General features: G+C 36.6%; 1 protein-coding gene across 2 annotated transcripts in view; it reads left to right on the forward strand.

Annotated features, from left to right (window-relative positions):
• Positions 1-16815, forward strand: part of FAM193A (family with sequence similarity 193 member A) — a 75959-nt gene that overhangs the window by 46929 nt on the left and 12215 nt on the right. The window contains exons 9-17 of one of the 2 annotated variants that reach the window (XM_021550753.3): positions 4084-4161; positions 5731-5843; positions 5997-6239; positions 8160-8313; positions 8420-8599; positions 11427-11678; positions 13618-13816; positions 15044-15316; positions 15658-15940. In XM_021550753.3, coding sequence (XP_021406428.1) covers positions 4084-4161; positions 5731-5843; positions 5997-6239; positions 8160-8313; positions 8420-8599; positions 11427-11678; positions 13618-13816; positions 15044-15316; positions 15658-15940 — 1775 coding nt within the window. The remainder of the gene's footprint in view (positions 1-4083; positions 4162-5730; positions 5844-5996; positions 6240-8159; positions 8314-8419; positions 8600-11426; positions 11679-13617; positions 13817-15043; positions 15317-15657; positions 15941-16815) is intronic. The other variant, XM_031504589.2, reaches the window with a different exon arrangement.

Here is a 16815-nt window from a genome sequence, read left to right on the forward strand (position 1 = left end):
GATGATGATTGTTTTACAGTTGTCAAAATGGAAACTGCAGTTTGTCTCAATGCATAAATATTTGAGACCTCTGAAGTAGTCGTTTGATCAAGTATATTATCTGATAGCTTATTCTTCTGAATTTGTGCTGTTTCAAAAAATAATCCAAATCGCAATGTTATTGTGCTGACTCCTACATTGCTGAGAGCTTAATTTTCAGAAAACTAGCTGTTTATCTTGCAAGTGGTTGTTTATACTCAAGAATAATTTTTCCTGAGGCTTTTGTGTCATGCTCAAAAAAATTTAATTTTCCCTGTGTTGAAGATTTAAGTGAACTTTTTACCATTAATTCCAGTGCCTTAATGATGGAGACAGGATATAGGATATAGCTAATTTTATTTTTGGAGTTCACTCTATGTCTGGGGACTGCATCTGTGAGCTTTGAGTTAAAAAGTTTTCTCTTGGTCTGGCTGCTTTTCCACACCTAAATACTTGATTGCAGTTCAGTAAAATGTCATAATCATTTATGCTATTAGAAGTAATCTTTCCCATGGTGTCAGGGTGTCATGGCTGTCTGATATTGCCTCTCTAGTAAGAAAGGAGCCCACTTCACAGCTATTATTCAGCTATTCTTTTAAATGGTATTTCTGTAGAGTCACATTCATATTTGGTTTGTTACTGGTTGTCCTGCACCAGTTGATCAGCTCTTAACTGACTTTTCTTTATTTCTTTTTATCAAGTAACCATGCAGCTGCCACAAGTCCCATCTTGTAGCATTTTATAAATTTGCTCAGTGAAGCCTGTATCCTATGCAAACAGGCACTCTTCTCCCAGTTGGGGAATTTAATATGATGACTTACTTCCTGATGACCAAAAGTACCTGCAATAATGTGGGGGTGTGTAGGAGAAACAATTGTAAAACTTAAACCCTCAAATTTTAAAGAAGATAGTCATATTTATATTGGCATTTATTTGTAGGAAAAAGCATTTTCACAGTCATGCCTTAAACCCTTTGTTGGTGATAATCTGTGGTTATACTCTCTTGATCAAAAATACATTATTCAGTATAACTATCATACCTGAATTTGCAGTGGTATTTTTGTCAAAAAGTTAGAAATCAGAAAGCCCAGCTGCTATAGAAACTGTGGATCTTACTAGTGAATGCATGTTCATTAGCTGTTTGCTTCTTGGCTCAACAAAATGATGAGGTGGTGTTTGAAAAGTTGAAAAGGAAAGGAGATGTAAGAATGGTTCTCACTTAAATGTTGTGGAACTATACCCAAAGCAGCCCATCAGCAAAAATAATTGATGGACCCTCCACTGTAGTATGTTACGTTACTTGTTGGTAAAAAAAAAAGATAATAGGATAATAACTCTTGCAAGCAATACAAATATTAATTGTTTAAGACTATGTAAGATAGCTATGTCATGCACAGGAATAATTTAATACACTAGTGAGCCATGTGTGTATGCTGTGATAAAGATAAGGAATCATCTGTATCAGTGCATGAATTAATCATATGCTAAGTCTGAGGAGAATCTTTGTAATATCTTGAGTACAGGAGAGTTTTAACTGTATGTAGCCTGTACATCCAGATCCTGATTTCCTTACCAAACTTACACTACATTTACCTAGGAAGTCCTGGGTTATTTCAACAAATAATGGGGACAGTCATATGTGCTTTGTGCCAAAAGATTTCCTTTTTTTAGTTTCCTTTTTTATTATTAATTTATTTTTTAAATTGAAATGCTTTTGCCCAGGCAGAATTTCTTGTTTGTCTCTCCATATTAATGTGTGACTCTTACTCTTTTTACAGTCCTGATCAACTCAATAGGGAAAATAGTATGGGCATAAACTGGCTTTTGTCTTTATGGTGGCTGTGTAGGTAATTGAAGCAGTCAGCATTTTTGTGTGCTGAGAGTTTGTGATAGGAGGAATTATTTTTGTTCTTTCTAGTGAAATAGTCTAGGAAAATAGATTCACACATGAAATTTGGGAAGCTCAAATGTGCAATTTACATTTGGTGCAGACTTTAAAATTTGGAAGAAGCCTTGATATATATATGGATACCAGAGTTTTCACAGATTATTTAATGTTATGTTTCTGTTCTGACCAGACTGCTGACTTCGTATCATGATTAAATCCATTTCAGAATGGAAAAATACTTGTTGACCTATCTGTCTTGCTGGTCTGATGGAGGTCAAATACTTTTTAGCCTCAAATAAATAGGGAGGAAGGAAGAGGGTGATAGTGGCCCTCTCTTCTCTGTAGGGCATTTGTAATAGCATATTCAGTCCAGATGCACAAGACTGAAGTGTAAATTTTTTCTTTTGATGGCATTTTAATTTATCTCCCACTCCCTAGCAGAGTTCTTGGGCATGATTCATGTGGTTTGTATTGCAGCTGCTTTGCTCTGGTGAAATAAATATTCACTGGGGAAAAGAAAGGAGGGAGAGAAGTGGGTTTCTATTATTTATGGAATCAATAACTTAAGATACTTTTGCTTGGCAAGGCTGCAAAGGTGGAAGTAGGAAAACTTGAGTGTCAGCTCCTGTTCCCATTAATGCTCAGGTACCAGGACTTATCCTATGCTGTTTGCTGTGACAGTTTCTTGGCAGGCTTGAGTAGGCAGCTCCCAGTTAATGCACTGGCTGTTTTAAATGTTGTTCTCTGGCATTAAAATCTTCTCTTACAAAGTGTAGTGAATGGAGGTGGCTGACTTCGATGGTGAAGGTTCAGGTGTCAGAGCACCCAAATCAGTGAGAGCTGCTGGCTTTAAATATAGCTCAAGGGTTCTCAGGAGCTGATAGTTCATCCAGGATGAAATTTCTGATGTTGCTTCCACAGACTCTGCAGTACTTTTTAGTGTGTCTAGGAAATGGTATGAGTGATTTAAGAATATTTCATGGGTGTCTTTTTTTTCTTATTTTTTATAAACACACATGGACATGGTAAACTGATTCTTTTGGTGTTAGCGTTATCTCACTGGAGTAAAGGAAATCCAAATCCACAATAGTAATTAAAATGTGATGCTGATAGTTTCGGAAATTAATTAGGCAGATTTTTCCCACTTAATACTGCTTCAGATACCCAGCTTAAAATTTCATCTTCCTAAGTTACATAATGATAATAGCAATAATATACTTAGCTTAGTAGTGGGACTTTAAACTTTTTATCAAGTATGAATTTCTGGAGCCATGCTTTTGAAGATAAAAAGAATGCTGCTAATGGTGTAACCTAGTGGTCTTCGGCTCACGAACCTGTTTCAGTAATATCTTATATTCTTTAAGGTGATAGATTATGATGATTATTATTATTTAGGTAGATTTTAAAAAAATATTTGTAAAAGATAACCCAGGTAGTTGTTTTTCCTCACTGATGGAAGTAATGCTGCTAGAAGTTGTAAGGTATGACCACAGGAGTTTTGTTCTTGCATTTTGTTGCGTTAGAGTTTATGAAAGCTTCTGTGTTCCCTCAGAGTAAATCTGTTTACTAAATCAGAAAAATATCATTTGTGTACAAAAAGTTATGGACTCCTATGTTCATTTATGTTGATATGATTTGAGAGACAAGCAATTATAAAGTATTTTTCCAGCCTTAGATAAATCAAGGGGCGTGAAAAACCTTGATGAATAAATAGTGTTAGTCTAGGTCACTACTTTTGAGTCTTTGACTCTTTGGCTGATTAGTTCTACATGTGGTACTTCAGGGTTTACACTTGAGCCTGCATTGGAGCCTTGCTGTAAATCCAGTATCTCTAGATTTTAATGGATTGCAGTGAATCTGAGATGTTGAGTATTTAATAGCAATCACTGTTTATTAAAAATATTATGAAACTATTCAATGAAAAGAAATACTAACATAAGGAGTAACAGTAGAAAAATCTGAGTGGAAAATACAAGTGAAAAATCATGTAAATAAAAATAAAATATTTTGTTTAAGTGACTCAAATTATTAGCAGATAAAACACATTTCATATTGACTAAATGTGTAAGTACTTGCAGAGTAGTACAGATAAACTAGGTTTAATGAAACAGGCCAATTGACAACAAAGTAGGTTGTCTATTGTTAAATCAATGAGTTTTCCTCAAATTCTGTTTTAGATGGCAATGAAAACAAAACAACGCATGCTAAAGGAAGACTGGGAATTTTTTAAACAGAGGCGTTTTATTGAAGAGCAGGTAGGATTTTTTTCATACCCTTCTAAATTATACTAATGCTGCACATATATTTGTAAGATGCAAACATGAGTGTAGTATGTTGTACTAGTTCTGTGCAATCTAATTCTGCAACTATGCCAGGCATGACATTTGATCAACTAAAATACAGGAAAGTGAGATCCAAGAAGAGCAGGTAAAAGTATGTAATCTCAGTTACTACAAGGTAAAACATAAACACTGTAGTCATAGGACTGAATGCCAGATGTTTAAAATCTTTGTACGAAAAAAGGGGAATTTTTGTTGCCTTAGAGTGGGATCCAAAACAGCCAATACATTGAGTGTGGAGCTGTCTTGACGTACATGGTAGGGAATATTGTGCTCAAGAATTCAACAAATGCCTGTGTGTGTGCAGGAATATGAGCCTCAGTGTCAGGGCAGGTGATTCCGCCTGTTGAGACTCCAGAGAGAGCTCCTGCAGTTGTTTTTTGGGGAAAGGGCTGAGCAGAACTGTGTTCCTTTTTTTAAGCTGTAACCAGAGAGGGGCCAATAGAAGTTTATATCTTACTATAAAACTACTGTTTAAGACTCAGTACTCTCTTCTGCAGCCTAGAAGTGTTCAAGTGTGCATCATGCTTTCCGTAAGAGTACAGTGGGCTTCGAATAGAGTCAACTCTGGATGGAGAACCTCTCCGTTCCTGTACCAGTATGCAGAAAGAAACGCTAGTCATGAGCCAGAGAGAGTATGATAGTACATTTTAATAACTTTAACTTAAGCTTAAATTGCCAATGTCTCAAAGCAGTCATCAGTAAGTACTTTTTCCTATAAGGAGCATAAGCCTGTGTTAACCATGTATTCAGAACATCTGGTATACAGGTCTCCTCAGAGGACTTGAGGAAGAATCCTCTTTTTCCTTGATCCTAATTGGCCTTAAGTGAGCTGTAAGACCATGGCTGCTTAGGTAAGGATCAGGTCTGGGCATCTATAGAAGTGGGAGCTTAGGCACATCCTTGTTTAACCTAAGGCTTGTAGGTGTCTAATAAAATTAGGTGCTTTCAGGATTAGGCCTCTGCCAGGTGGAGATTATTCGGATTGTATTTTTTCACTAATGCAGTCAAGTCCTGTTTTGGGCAGCTACTCTTGACTCCATACCAATGTAGCTACCAAATTAGTCCTAAATTTTTTTGATTTGCAAGTTAAGAGTCAGTTTGCTTTCCCCATTTGTCAGCAGTGTCCTTTTGTGCATAGACAAAACTACAGACAAAAACTGCTCAGGTTCAGAATGCATCAGCAGAAATGCAGTGCAAGATGTATGTATGAATCAGTCAAGAAGACGGACTTGTCCACTTTCCTGTTTCATAGTAGAGACAGACTTTGAGGAGTATTGATGTCAAATATTTGTCATTTGTAACTTTGAACTTCCTTTTTGTGATTAAAATACCACCTTTGTGGAGTTATTATGAATTATTCTGTTTTTAAATTATTTTGCCCAAATAACCATTTTTTGATTATGTAACTTGTCATTATGTGCCGCTGAATTTTTAATGGGAAGACTTGCACTACTAAAATACTGCTTTTACCATTTACTTCAGCTTAATAACAAGAAAGCACTATCTGGGGAGAACAACTTCACAGACACAATGAGACACATGCTGTCATCACGTTTGAGCATGCCTGACTGTCCCAACTGTAATTATAGAAGAAGGTGAGCTGATGTTTTTAGTATGAAATCATAATAAATCCTTACTTTCCTGTTCAAGGAAAAAAGAAATACATTATTGGAACAAAGAGTGTGGTTACTTTAAATAAATGCTAGTTAAACAAGATCATAAAAATCTGTAATTTAATTCTTGAACAGATGTACTTGTGATGACTGCAGCCTTTCACACATTTTAACGTGTGGCATCATGGATTCTCCCATAACGGATGATATCCACATTAACCAGTTACCACTACAAATTGATTCTGCTCCGGATTATTTATCTGAGATCCGCCCACCCAGTATGTCTTCAGCGAGTTCAGGATCGGGTTCCAGCTCACCAATCACAATTCAGCAACATCCCAGACTCATCCTCGCAGATAATGGTTCTGCACCAACTTTGTAAGTTCCTTTTTCTGTTTTAAATTTTTATAGTGAATTGAACTTAAGCAGGCAAATGACATTGGCAGACTGTCATTATGTCATGCTAGTTTTGCCTCAGAAAATTATTTAATAATGGTACTGTATTCAGCTGGCCACAACTCCAGCTGTGTGTTGTGCAAACATATATGTTAAAAAAGATGCTGTAAAATTTCTGAAGATTTCTGATGATACTGTATTACCAGTACTGCTGGAAGTTTTTGTCTTGTGTGCTTTCCTGCTTTGCAATTACAGGGACATCAGATATTGATCTACTTTAGAGCATCATCTTAAAATGTCAGATTTTCCTAAACTGAGGTAGGGAACTGGCATTCCTTTCTTTGAAGGATCATTTCACATGAATCGCTTTAGATCCAGAAAAAGCCTTTATCATATGGATTTTAGGGTTGTTGAAGCTGTGTTAATATATCTTGCATCAAAAATTTTTGTCCCTATCAGAAGTATCTGACACTAAATTTCTTACACTCCAATCAAAGTCATTATCAGATTTGAGACATTGGTCTAATGGTGGACTTCCACCCCTTCATAATTCCAAATAGTTAAAGCTGCTTGGTGGGCTGGCTTTTGTACTCAGGAAGGGTACAGCTAACCAGGAGTCTCCTCTGTTATGTGCTATTCTAAAGAAATACTTTAAAAACCCAACTTGAGTTACTTGCATTGTGGGAACATTGAAATAATGAAATATCTGCTGTAGGTGCAGTCAGGGGAATTTGCCATAATGTTCTGTGCTCATATGCTGTGATGAACAAGGACAGTGCAGATGTGTGGGGTGTTTCTGGTGCCTGTCAGTCACTAAGTTCCATTTCACCTAGGCATTTATCTACTACCACCAATGGTTTAATATTTCATTACAGACCTGTAGTTTCTGAACCCATTTTGGGAGCACTTGAAAACAGCTACATATTCTTAAATGTGTGCTTTGCAATTTCTATAAGCTCTCACAACTTTTGGTGCTGAAATGTCAAAAATTGTTCTGTTTGTCTCTTCAGAAGCTAGTTCGGTTGAATCCAAGTATTATTTACTGTAAGAAGCCTATTTTTAGGGAAATACCACTGCTCCTTGGGGAAGTGCCATTTTATGTCTCATACTCTGTTGTGTTTTGTTTCTTCATTGCACATTTGAAATATGCCTAATGGTGCCATCATGTAATTAAATTTTGGCTGAGTATTTTATGGAATGTAACAAGATAAAAGTGCACAGTTTAAGAGCTCTTTTAAGAGCTCTGGATTATTGTAGCAACATGAATTAACTGATCTTTGCAACACTTCCCTGGAGTGAGTAATTAAATGTGCACATTCTTTTACTATCTGTTAGGAAAAGAATTCCACTAAGTATTTTAGAGCAGATTCTGAAAAGCATGCAGATGTGGGGTTGTCTACAAACTAACAGCTATTGAGAAATTTAAGAGCAATTTTGTGGTCAGTGTTCCCTTTTTACTGGTGTGATATTTAATGTGTGAAAAACTCAAATTTTATGTTGTAGGTTTTTCCACTTAGCAATTTCTGTGAAGGAAGACATTGGCTTAAGGCTTTTTACATCAAATTAAAGGTCATCAATATCCTGGAATTATCAATTCCATAGATTCTTGGTCAGTAAACAGTGCTTGAAAAATATTTTACTCAAAACCAGTAGAGAATCTTATTTTCAATGAGTTTGTCATTCAGGCATGCGACTGCTATATTGAGTAAGATTATGTGGCAGGTTGTTTGATTTTACTTCCTTGAAAAAGTAAATTCAGTTGAACAACTTGGAAGAATATCTGTTGACTCCTAATTGGAACATTTATACAAGGGATGCCCTCAACTTTATTTCATCTTGGTATTCTAGCTGCTTTCACTATAACTGAGCACTGGGATTTATCTAAGCCTCTTTTCCCCTCAGTGGTAGTGATGATGATGATGTTGCACCATTATCAGCAAAATTTGCTGATATCTACCCACTGAATAATTACGACGATGCAGAGGTTGTAGCCAACATGAATGGAATCCACAGCGAGCTAAACGGCGGCGGGGAAAACATGGCATTGAAAGATGAGGTACAGCATTTACAGTGTCCTAGTTTGTTCTGGATTTTGTGTGTGCTCACTGGAGAAATGCTTGTCCTTATTAATGTCTCCATGTTGACGACTTAATGTTGTCTAGTCTCCTCAGGTGAGCAGTACTAGCAGCAGTTCCTCAGAAGCGGATGATGAGGAAGCCGATGGGGAGAGCAGTGGTGAACCACCAGGGACTCAAAAGGAGGAAATGTCTCTAGGAAAAAGGGCATTAAGGAAAGATGAAACAAAAATGGATAGTCCACCACCTTCTTACCCCAGTCAGCAGGTACAGTCATCTAAAAGCATCTTGTAGTAGATGAATTTCTGAAATGTGGCTGTTAAAGGAGAAGACATTTACATCATCAATTAATTTTTTAACTTAAAATATTAAGTTGTCAGTAGGCAAGTATGACACCTGAAATAACTAATTGTTACATTGTCATGTCAAATAATCTTTTAGTCAAAACCTGAAATATGTTAGTTACATCAAAAGTTGCTTCAGAAAAAGGGGGAAAAGCTTATTCCTACCTGCATGAATGAGAAATGTAAACTAACAAGCATTTCTGTTTGGAAGATCAACCTGGTCTTTGCTAAATATTAGTGTTATGTTATTTGAAATTAATTAGGGTGGGGGGGTGGATGTTATGACTATGTAGTTAACATTTCTTTCATATTCTATCACAGAATTATTACACAAGTTATCTTTCCCTGTGTAAACCCTGTGTGTTTAAATCAATTGCATGCCTTACTATCTGCTCTGCAAATAGCAGTGTTTGGTTTAACAGCTGAACACTAAAAGTATCCAATGGCTTTGTCTTTGTAACTACAAGGATTTCAATCTGAGTTACTCTGCAGCTACAACACAGACTCACTGCTTTGAGAGCAACTGTCACACTTACTGCATGAGAAAGTTCATATTGGTGCACCTTTGAGAGCTTAGGCAACAGTTATCTCCCAGCAGATGTTATCTCTGGTTAGGATATTTTAAGACATTCCACTGGAAGTATTTTCTCATGTGTTAAGAGTATTAAAATAATTTTCTTTCAGCAAGTACGTTGAGGGTTTTTTCTATGTATTGCTGACCTATGACAAAAATTACAGGAGGTCAGACCTCTGTCAGACTAGTTTGAAACTGGTGGAGAGATTCAGTATTTGTTGTGGAAAATCAGATTATATAAGTCTGCTTGCCTTAGGGATGCAAACTAAAATGCAAGATAAAAAGATGGATTTAGCCTTTCTCTTTTTCTTTTCTTTGAGGAATAAGAATATTTTCAGAATTACTCTGAGGAAGTAATAATGTCTTTCTTTTTTTAGTCCGATCTTCTAATCAGGGCTGAGTAGTGTAGTATTCTATTTAAGCAATTGATTTTACTAGTATATGTCATGTGAATTCAAGATTTTTTGGCATTACCTCTTGGTTTTGCTAATTTACTCAGTACTGCTATTTCTCTTGGATTCCTTTTCAGTACCCAAATTGTCAGAATTGAGTTTGAGTCTCTTCAGTTTGTTTGAAATGTTTTTTCCATTTTTATTTGTTAGTTGATTAGTGTTGATTTCTGGATAGTACAGTATTTTTATTATAAAGGTGGGGTTTTTTATACATGAAATTAATTTACATGAAATTAATTCTTTATACATGGAATTTATACCTGAAATTAGTTTATACATGACATTAATTCAGTCATTGTATTTGGTTTATGAAATCTATGTTATTTGTTAAAATATACCTGGTGTTAAAGGTTGTAATGCCTTTAAGTGATAATGATGAGTTACCTGTTTCTGAGAAGAAGAGATATTTAAGAAGAGCGTCACCTGTCAGTTCTTCTCTAGAAAGCTAATCTTAATGTTACATTTTTGGAAAAATGTGCACTGCCACATTGGTGGGAAAAGGAGAAATTGGGAAGTATTCTTGTTATTGTTTCTGGTAAAATTATCTACCAGTGAAATGTCAGGTGACAATGGCTGGAAAAAGTAATGAACTTAAAGGGAAATGGAGCTGCTCTTTCTTGCGCTGCTTTTCTTCTAAAGTCTTGAGTTCTCTTGAGACCACAGAGGCTGATGATACCTTGAGGTCAGTACACATTTCTGAAGTGGATTTTTCACGGTTGGTGAGACTGTGAAAATTTTACAAGAAATGTCACCCTCACGTATTTACAGAGTAGTTGAGCTTGGAAGTGACTTGTGGATATAATACAGACCAGCCTTCCTGGTCAAAGCAAGATCACCTAGAGAGAGTTGGTTGGCACAATGTCCAGTTGGGTTTTGAGTACCACCATGAGTGAAAGCTCTAGAACTGCTGTAGGTGATACATTCCAGAGTTCAGCCACTCTCACAAATGAGTGGTTTGAGTGGAATTTCCTGTATTTCAGTCTGTGTCCGTTTCCTCTGATCCTTTCATGGGATACCACTGAGAGGAGCCTGGCACTGTCCTCTCTGTCCTTTCCTTCCCCACCCAGTCAGGGTGAATCTCCTCTGTTGAGGCTGAACAGTCCTAGTGCTCTAATTCACTCCTTGACAGATAATCCCATCTCACTGGTCCTTCACTGGTCTCACAGCAGTGTGTCCATGTTTCTCATACTGGTAGCCTAGAACTGAGCCTGGCACTGGGCTCACCAGTGCTGAGCAGAGTGGAGAGATTGCCTCCCTTGACATGCTGTTTGTGCTCTGCCTAGTGCTGCTGAGGACTGCTTCCAATTTTATCAGCTAATCAGCTCTTACCACTATTTCTACACCTATTTTTTCCATGTGCTTGGAAAATTGTGAAAAATACTGAGTTAGGTTTTTTTCTTTTTATACTGGGGTGATTGCCTAGTAATGATCGAATGCTGTCAAAGTTTATCAGTATTTTGCTTGTTGTCACTGATGGTGGACATTAAATCTCCATATGGTATGAAATCTCTCTGTTTTTAGGGTATTCTTTTAAGTAAGAGTCTTCACTAGTGCTTTTCATTCACTATAAGACTTCTCCTACTGGTACTACAAAAAAATTCTGTGGATGCTCTGAAAATATTAATTGATGTGTGCAAAATGAAATAATACTAGTGATTACTGAGGTTTTTTTGTCTGTTGAGTAGATTGAATTTTTAATGGATATTGTTGGGTTTTTTTTATAGGCTGACCAAGGTCCAAATGCTTGTGAATGTCACGTTTGCAAACAAGAAGCCTCAGGACTAACAGTCTCTGCACTTGCAACTGGACGCCTGCCTGCTGGGCACCAGTTTATGAATCCTGAAAAACCTGCACATCCTGCACTTCATCTTTATCCTCACATCCATGGACATATACCATTGCATACAATTCCTCATCTGCCTCGTCCGCTTATCCATCCCACCTTGTACACTGCTTCTCCCTTCACACACAATAAGGTAAGCCTGAACAAGGAGATGGATCCATCCCCATCCCAGGGAAAATTCTGTACAACTGTATAAACCAGCATGACTGAGGATCAGTGAAACAATGAAACGTTGCTCCAAATTGTGGTTTGCTTATAATATTCCTTTTGCAAGGAATGGTGAGGGGCAGGGAGTAAGACAGATTTAGAAGTGCTGGAAGGATTTGTTCAGAATGGCTGAGGGTATTTTTTTGTCAGAAAGACTGATAATATCTTCACTGTGATTAGAAAGCATGTTGAGTCAAATGGGTCTTGCACAGTGGAAGCAGTGATGGGTCTTCAGTCAGTGTAAGAGAACAAATTAAATTTTCATTTCATATATATCAGAAAAATTTAGTATTCCATTTTGGCAGTAATTCTGAGATTTGTAGTTAAAATTTTTGTCAATTCTTTTTTTTGTTGGTGTTTGTTGGGGTTTTTTAGAAAACAGAGATATAGGAGTCTTACTTCATATTTGTTAGGGGTTCTTTGTTATTCAAGAGAACTTGCATTACTGCAGGTTCTGCAAAATTCCTTTGACCTTAAACTAGTAAGTAATAAACAAGAGAAAGGTGTGGAGCAAGAACTGGGACTAAGTGACAGCTTTTCAGAAATATGAGTCAAACCCAAGCACTCCTATTAATGGGGATGTTGTTTCACCTATGTTTAAAGCAGCTGAACTGTGGATGCTGCTGAGAAGGGCAAACAGCCTTTGTCATCTTCTGGTCTGATCCAGTGGTCAAGGTTGCAAGGAGAGTAGAATAGTCACCAAGATGACTCTTATGTGCCCTTTTTGTCCTTAACATATCCACTTTGAGCTTTCCTGTCTTGGATGTCCCTTCCTTACCTCTGTTCCATAGGTGCAATGTGCCAGTAACGACCCATTGCTCTCCTTTTGAAACCATGTTAAGTATTTCTTTGCACCCATGTATTTGAATTTTCTTTAATACAGGTTATTCCAGCCCCTCCCACATTCCCTATTAGGCAGATAATTAAATTCTTTCTTTATAAAAAAGGGAGACTAGGTATATAATCTGGCCAGGGTATATGTTTGGCCATGAGTTTCATGTCTGAAATGTCATTGGACTCAACTGATATTTTTAATATCTGTATCTGTAATATCTATATCTACTTCTGTATAGCTTTTAATTTGCATCAAATCTAGTATAAAAAGAGAAAAAAACCTACTGTTCCTCAGTGTTTTTAAATTTGGCAATATTTGAATATAATGTTTATGTTGCATGAGGTCTCCGGGAGAAAGATCATTTTAGAATGTGCATAAGCAATTTCAGCCAGAAGAGCCCAAACCACTTGTGTCTTTATAAAACGAGAAAAAAAGTGTGCTTCATTTTTTCCCCCCCAAGCTGGTTCTTAAAAAGAGAAGGTGTATTCCTGTCTGTTACAAATTTTAAGTTAGGAATCACTTAATACTTGAAAATTACAAGAAAGGAAGAAAACAATAAACTTTTGTTTTATATGTTTTATTTCTTTTTCTCTTGTCCTTATTTTCAATGCTGAACTGTTTGTACTCCCTTTTTCACAATTGTCTTACGGGGTAATGATTGTCATGTCAGAGAAGATTAGTTTGTTTAGGCAGTTTGTGCTTTGAAAGGTAGTAATTCCTAGCAAGCTCTAAATTCATACAAATACTGGTTTTAATTATATATTAACACAACTGGTTTTTGAGATTTAGATATCTTGTGTTCATGAGTTAGTTGATTGTAAAAGCAGTGCTTTGTGAGTGTAAAATATATACATATACATACAATCTGTAATGTAGTATATGCATTATAATAATCAACAAATCAGTCTTTTATCTTTCTGAGAAATACTCTATTATTATTTTCCCAATTTAAACACTATGATTTGAATATTGCTGTTGGAATGACTGTGCAAACAGAATATTAATGGAGAAAATACTCTTTTTGTTATAGGCATTACCACCAGCTCCAGTTCAGAATCATACAAACAAGCATCAAGTATTCAATGCATCTCTCCAAGATCATATTTATCCAAGTTGTTTTGGAAGCACTCCAGATTGGAATAGCTCTAAATTTATAAGTCTTTGGGGTTCAGAAGTGATGAATGACAAGAACTGGAATCCTGCTACATTTTTGCCTGACACAATTCCTGGTGAGGGTTTGTTACTACTTCACACTGACTAGTTAAAAGCCTTATGTTTTATGTTTCTTTTCAGGAATGGTGAATTTTATCACCATGGTTTTATAAGATGGGGTTCTGGCAGATTTGCTGCCACTTCTACTCTAGTTGGGCTGAAAATTGGAAAATAAATTCTTATGTACTGAGGAGAAGATGCTAAAGGCAAATAAATAGCATGCAGGTTTTCACTTGTGGTCATTGTAGAGTTATGTTTTTCTTCAGAAGTTTAGTATTGTAAATGGAAACTTAAATAACTTCTAGACCTCTCCACAAAAGGATAGTAAGAGTAGTAAGAACACTGGTAATGAGGCACTGTGTCCTGCTTCTTATAATGCACACAGATAACCACATTGTCATTCAGAAAGAGGCATAAATCAAGAAAAAATATTCATTTAAGCCAGGAAGCATTTGGAAATCCTAATGGTTAAAGTGAAAGAGAATAAAAAGAAAATTAGAGAGAGAAATCTTTCCATTCACATCCTAGCAAACACTAAAAAGCATTTTTTATTTTATTTGACTTGTATAAAAAAAGAGGCTTGGGGGTTGCGTGTGTTGGCTTTCATTTTCAGACCCATCTGCTGCTAAGTTGTTAAAGCTACTACAGTGATTCTTAAAAAGAAAGGCATTAAAAGCATCCAGAACACTTACCCAGTAGGACAGCTCATCCATTTACAAATGTAGTTGTGGGTAGCTGTTCCAACAGATGGTTAGTGGCAGAGTCACCTGGAAGGTCTATCACAAAGGTGTTTCTGTTAACTGGAATTTTAAATAAATAAACAGTTTATAATTCTGTATCGATAAAAGAATATGATGTTTAATCTTACAATTTTGTCATGACCTACCTGGATTTCAGATAGTGGAGATGATATATTTAGCGTGTAAAATGTTGTCCAATTAAAATTTTTATATTATAACTAGATGAACAGATCTGTAGCACATTTGCTACTTGTTAGCACATTTATTAACATTCTTAGAATCTGTCTTTAGGGTTTGTGACTCTGCTCTGATACTTGCCAGCTCATTTTTTTATAGCTACATTATTTGGGAGGATGGAGGGGGAAAGGAGGATTCCCTTCACTAATTCTACCAAGCCAATATATCCCATGTCTGCATCTGAATTATTGAATCTGTAATTCTAAACCCTATAAAGACATTCAGTGATTATGTGATTGTTAATTACTCCGTGTGTTTCAATTGAAGGGAGTGATATATTAGCACCAGCACTCTCAGAAATAAGACCCGAAGCACTTCCTGCTACATCTAGCAATGAAACAACAGCAGTTACTGACAGCAAAGAGAAAAAAAATGCTGCAAAGAAGAAATGTCTGTACAATTTCCAGGATGCCTTTATGGAAGCTAATAAAGTTGTTATGGCAACCTCTTCTGCCACTTCTTCTGTCTCCTGCACAGCAACTACAGTGCAGTCAAGCAGCAACCAGTTCAAAGTATCATCCAAGAGACCTTCATCAATAGGTAAGGATTTGTAACTCAGATGCAGCTTCTAACTGGCTCAAGTGTATGTAGCTAACTATAAGGACTTATGTAATTGTTTAATTTAGTAACATCATGCATCTTGATGATTTTTGTTAATTGCTGTTATTATTATTGGTTTCGTCTCTGTACTTCTGGATTGAAGAACTTTGTGAAAGACCTTGATGTTATGGTTTGAAATTGGTAATAGAAATTAGATTAAATACTGCTGATTTTTATACAAGCTGAGAATATACAGTACTCTGCATGATTTTATGGATAGTTTATGGGGACTTACTAATTATTTTTAACTGTAGGTGATTTCTTTTTTTCTGCCAATTTAGGTGAAGTGTTCCACAATATTAATAAAGAGGACCATAGACATTCTGCGCCAGTTGCACCACGAAATAGTCCTACCAGTTTAGCATCCCTTCCTTCCCTGTCTCCTGCTGCACTGTCTCCAGCCTCCACACCACATCTTCCAAACCTTGCTGCTCCTTCTTTCCCCAAAACTGCTGCAACAGCCCCTGGATTTGTGGATCCTCATTCAGGTCTTTGTCCTGCTACAGTTGCACCTCCTACTTCAACCACAGACAGCTCTGTAAGTGCCCCACCAAGTGTCTGCAGGTAAGTATGTTGTTATTCTTGCCATTCTTTTTTTTCACTAGAAAGGAAATGAAAATACAGATACCTCTTCTCCTTGACACTGGTTTTAATGTAAAAGCTGTGTTTGTGTTCAGCAATTGAAACCAAGTGCAGATACTTAGTATGTAACTTGGTGTGAGACTTCTCAAATATGATTTCCATTGTGAAGTCCAGTTACTGAATTTAGAGGCTTGAAAACAAATGTTTGCTCATTTAGAAATATTGCCTGGGATATACAAGTCAAACTGTTCTTTCTTACTGTAATTACTGGTTGATGATTGCTGCTGCTGAGACACAAACCTCTTGTATAACATACCTGTTTTCTGTCATTTTGGCATTACATGGCAAGCAGGAATGGAAAGCTGTGAAAACTTACTTTGTAATTTAGCTCAAAATATAAAGAGGTCATACATGGTCTTGAAACTTGCCATGCGGTGACACGTTTTCCTGACTACACTTTTGACTTATTAGATATCAGTCCTACCATTTATACAGTGGTTTTAGCATGGAAGGATGTTGTGATTTCTGAAGGTTTTCAAAGGTCTTGGAGGTGGGAAGGACTTTGGTGGAGCTGTCTTCTGGTAGTGTTATGTACTGTGGTAGGCTGACAATGGTGCCAGCCCTTTGATGTGTCTGAAGGGTGGAGGCGTAACAGAAAAGCAGTTGAGTCATTGCTCTAAACTCTCTCAGCTGTGGGGCTGTGATCATGGATGCTATGAATGTAGTCTCCTGGCTGCTGTAAGTTTTTGGAAGATGATGTGAAATTTAGGCAGAGTTTGGTAAATACTTTTAAAAATGTACTTGTTTCTGATATCAACTGGTTTTATTGAAGATATCTCAAGAGAAGTAACTTCTTT

The sequence above is a fragment of the Lonchura striata genome, chromosome 4 (genome assembly GCF_046129695.1).
Source record: "Lonchura striata isolate bLonStr1 chromosome 4, bLonStr1.mat, whole genome shotgun sequence".
Classification (NCBI taxonomy): Eukaryota; Metazoa; Chordata; class Aves; order Passeriformes; family Estrildidae; genus Lonchura; species Lonchura striata.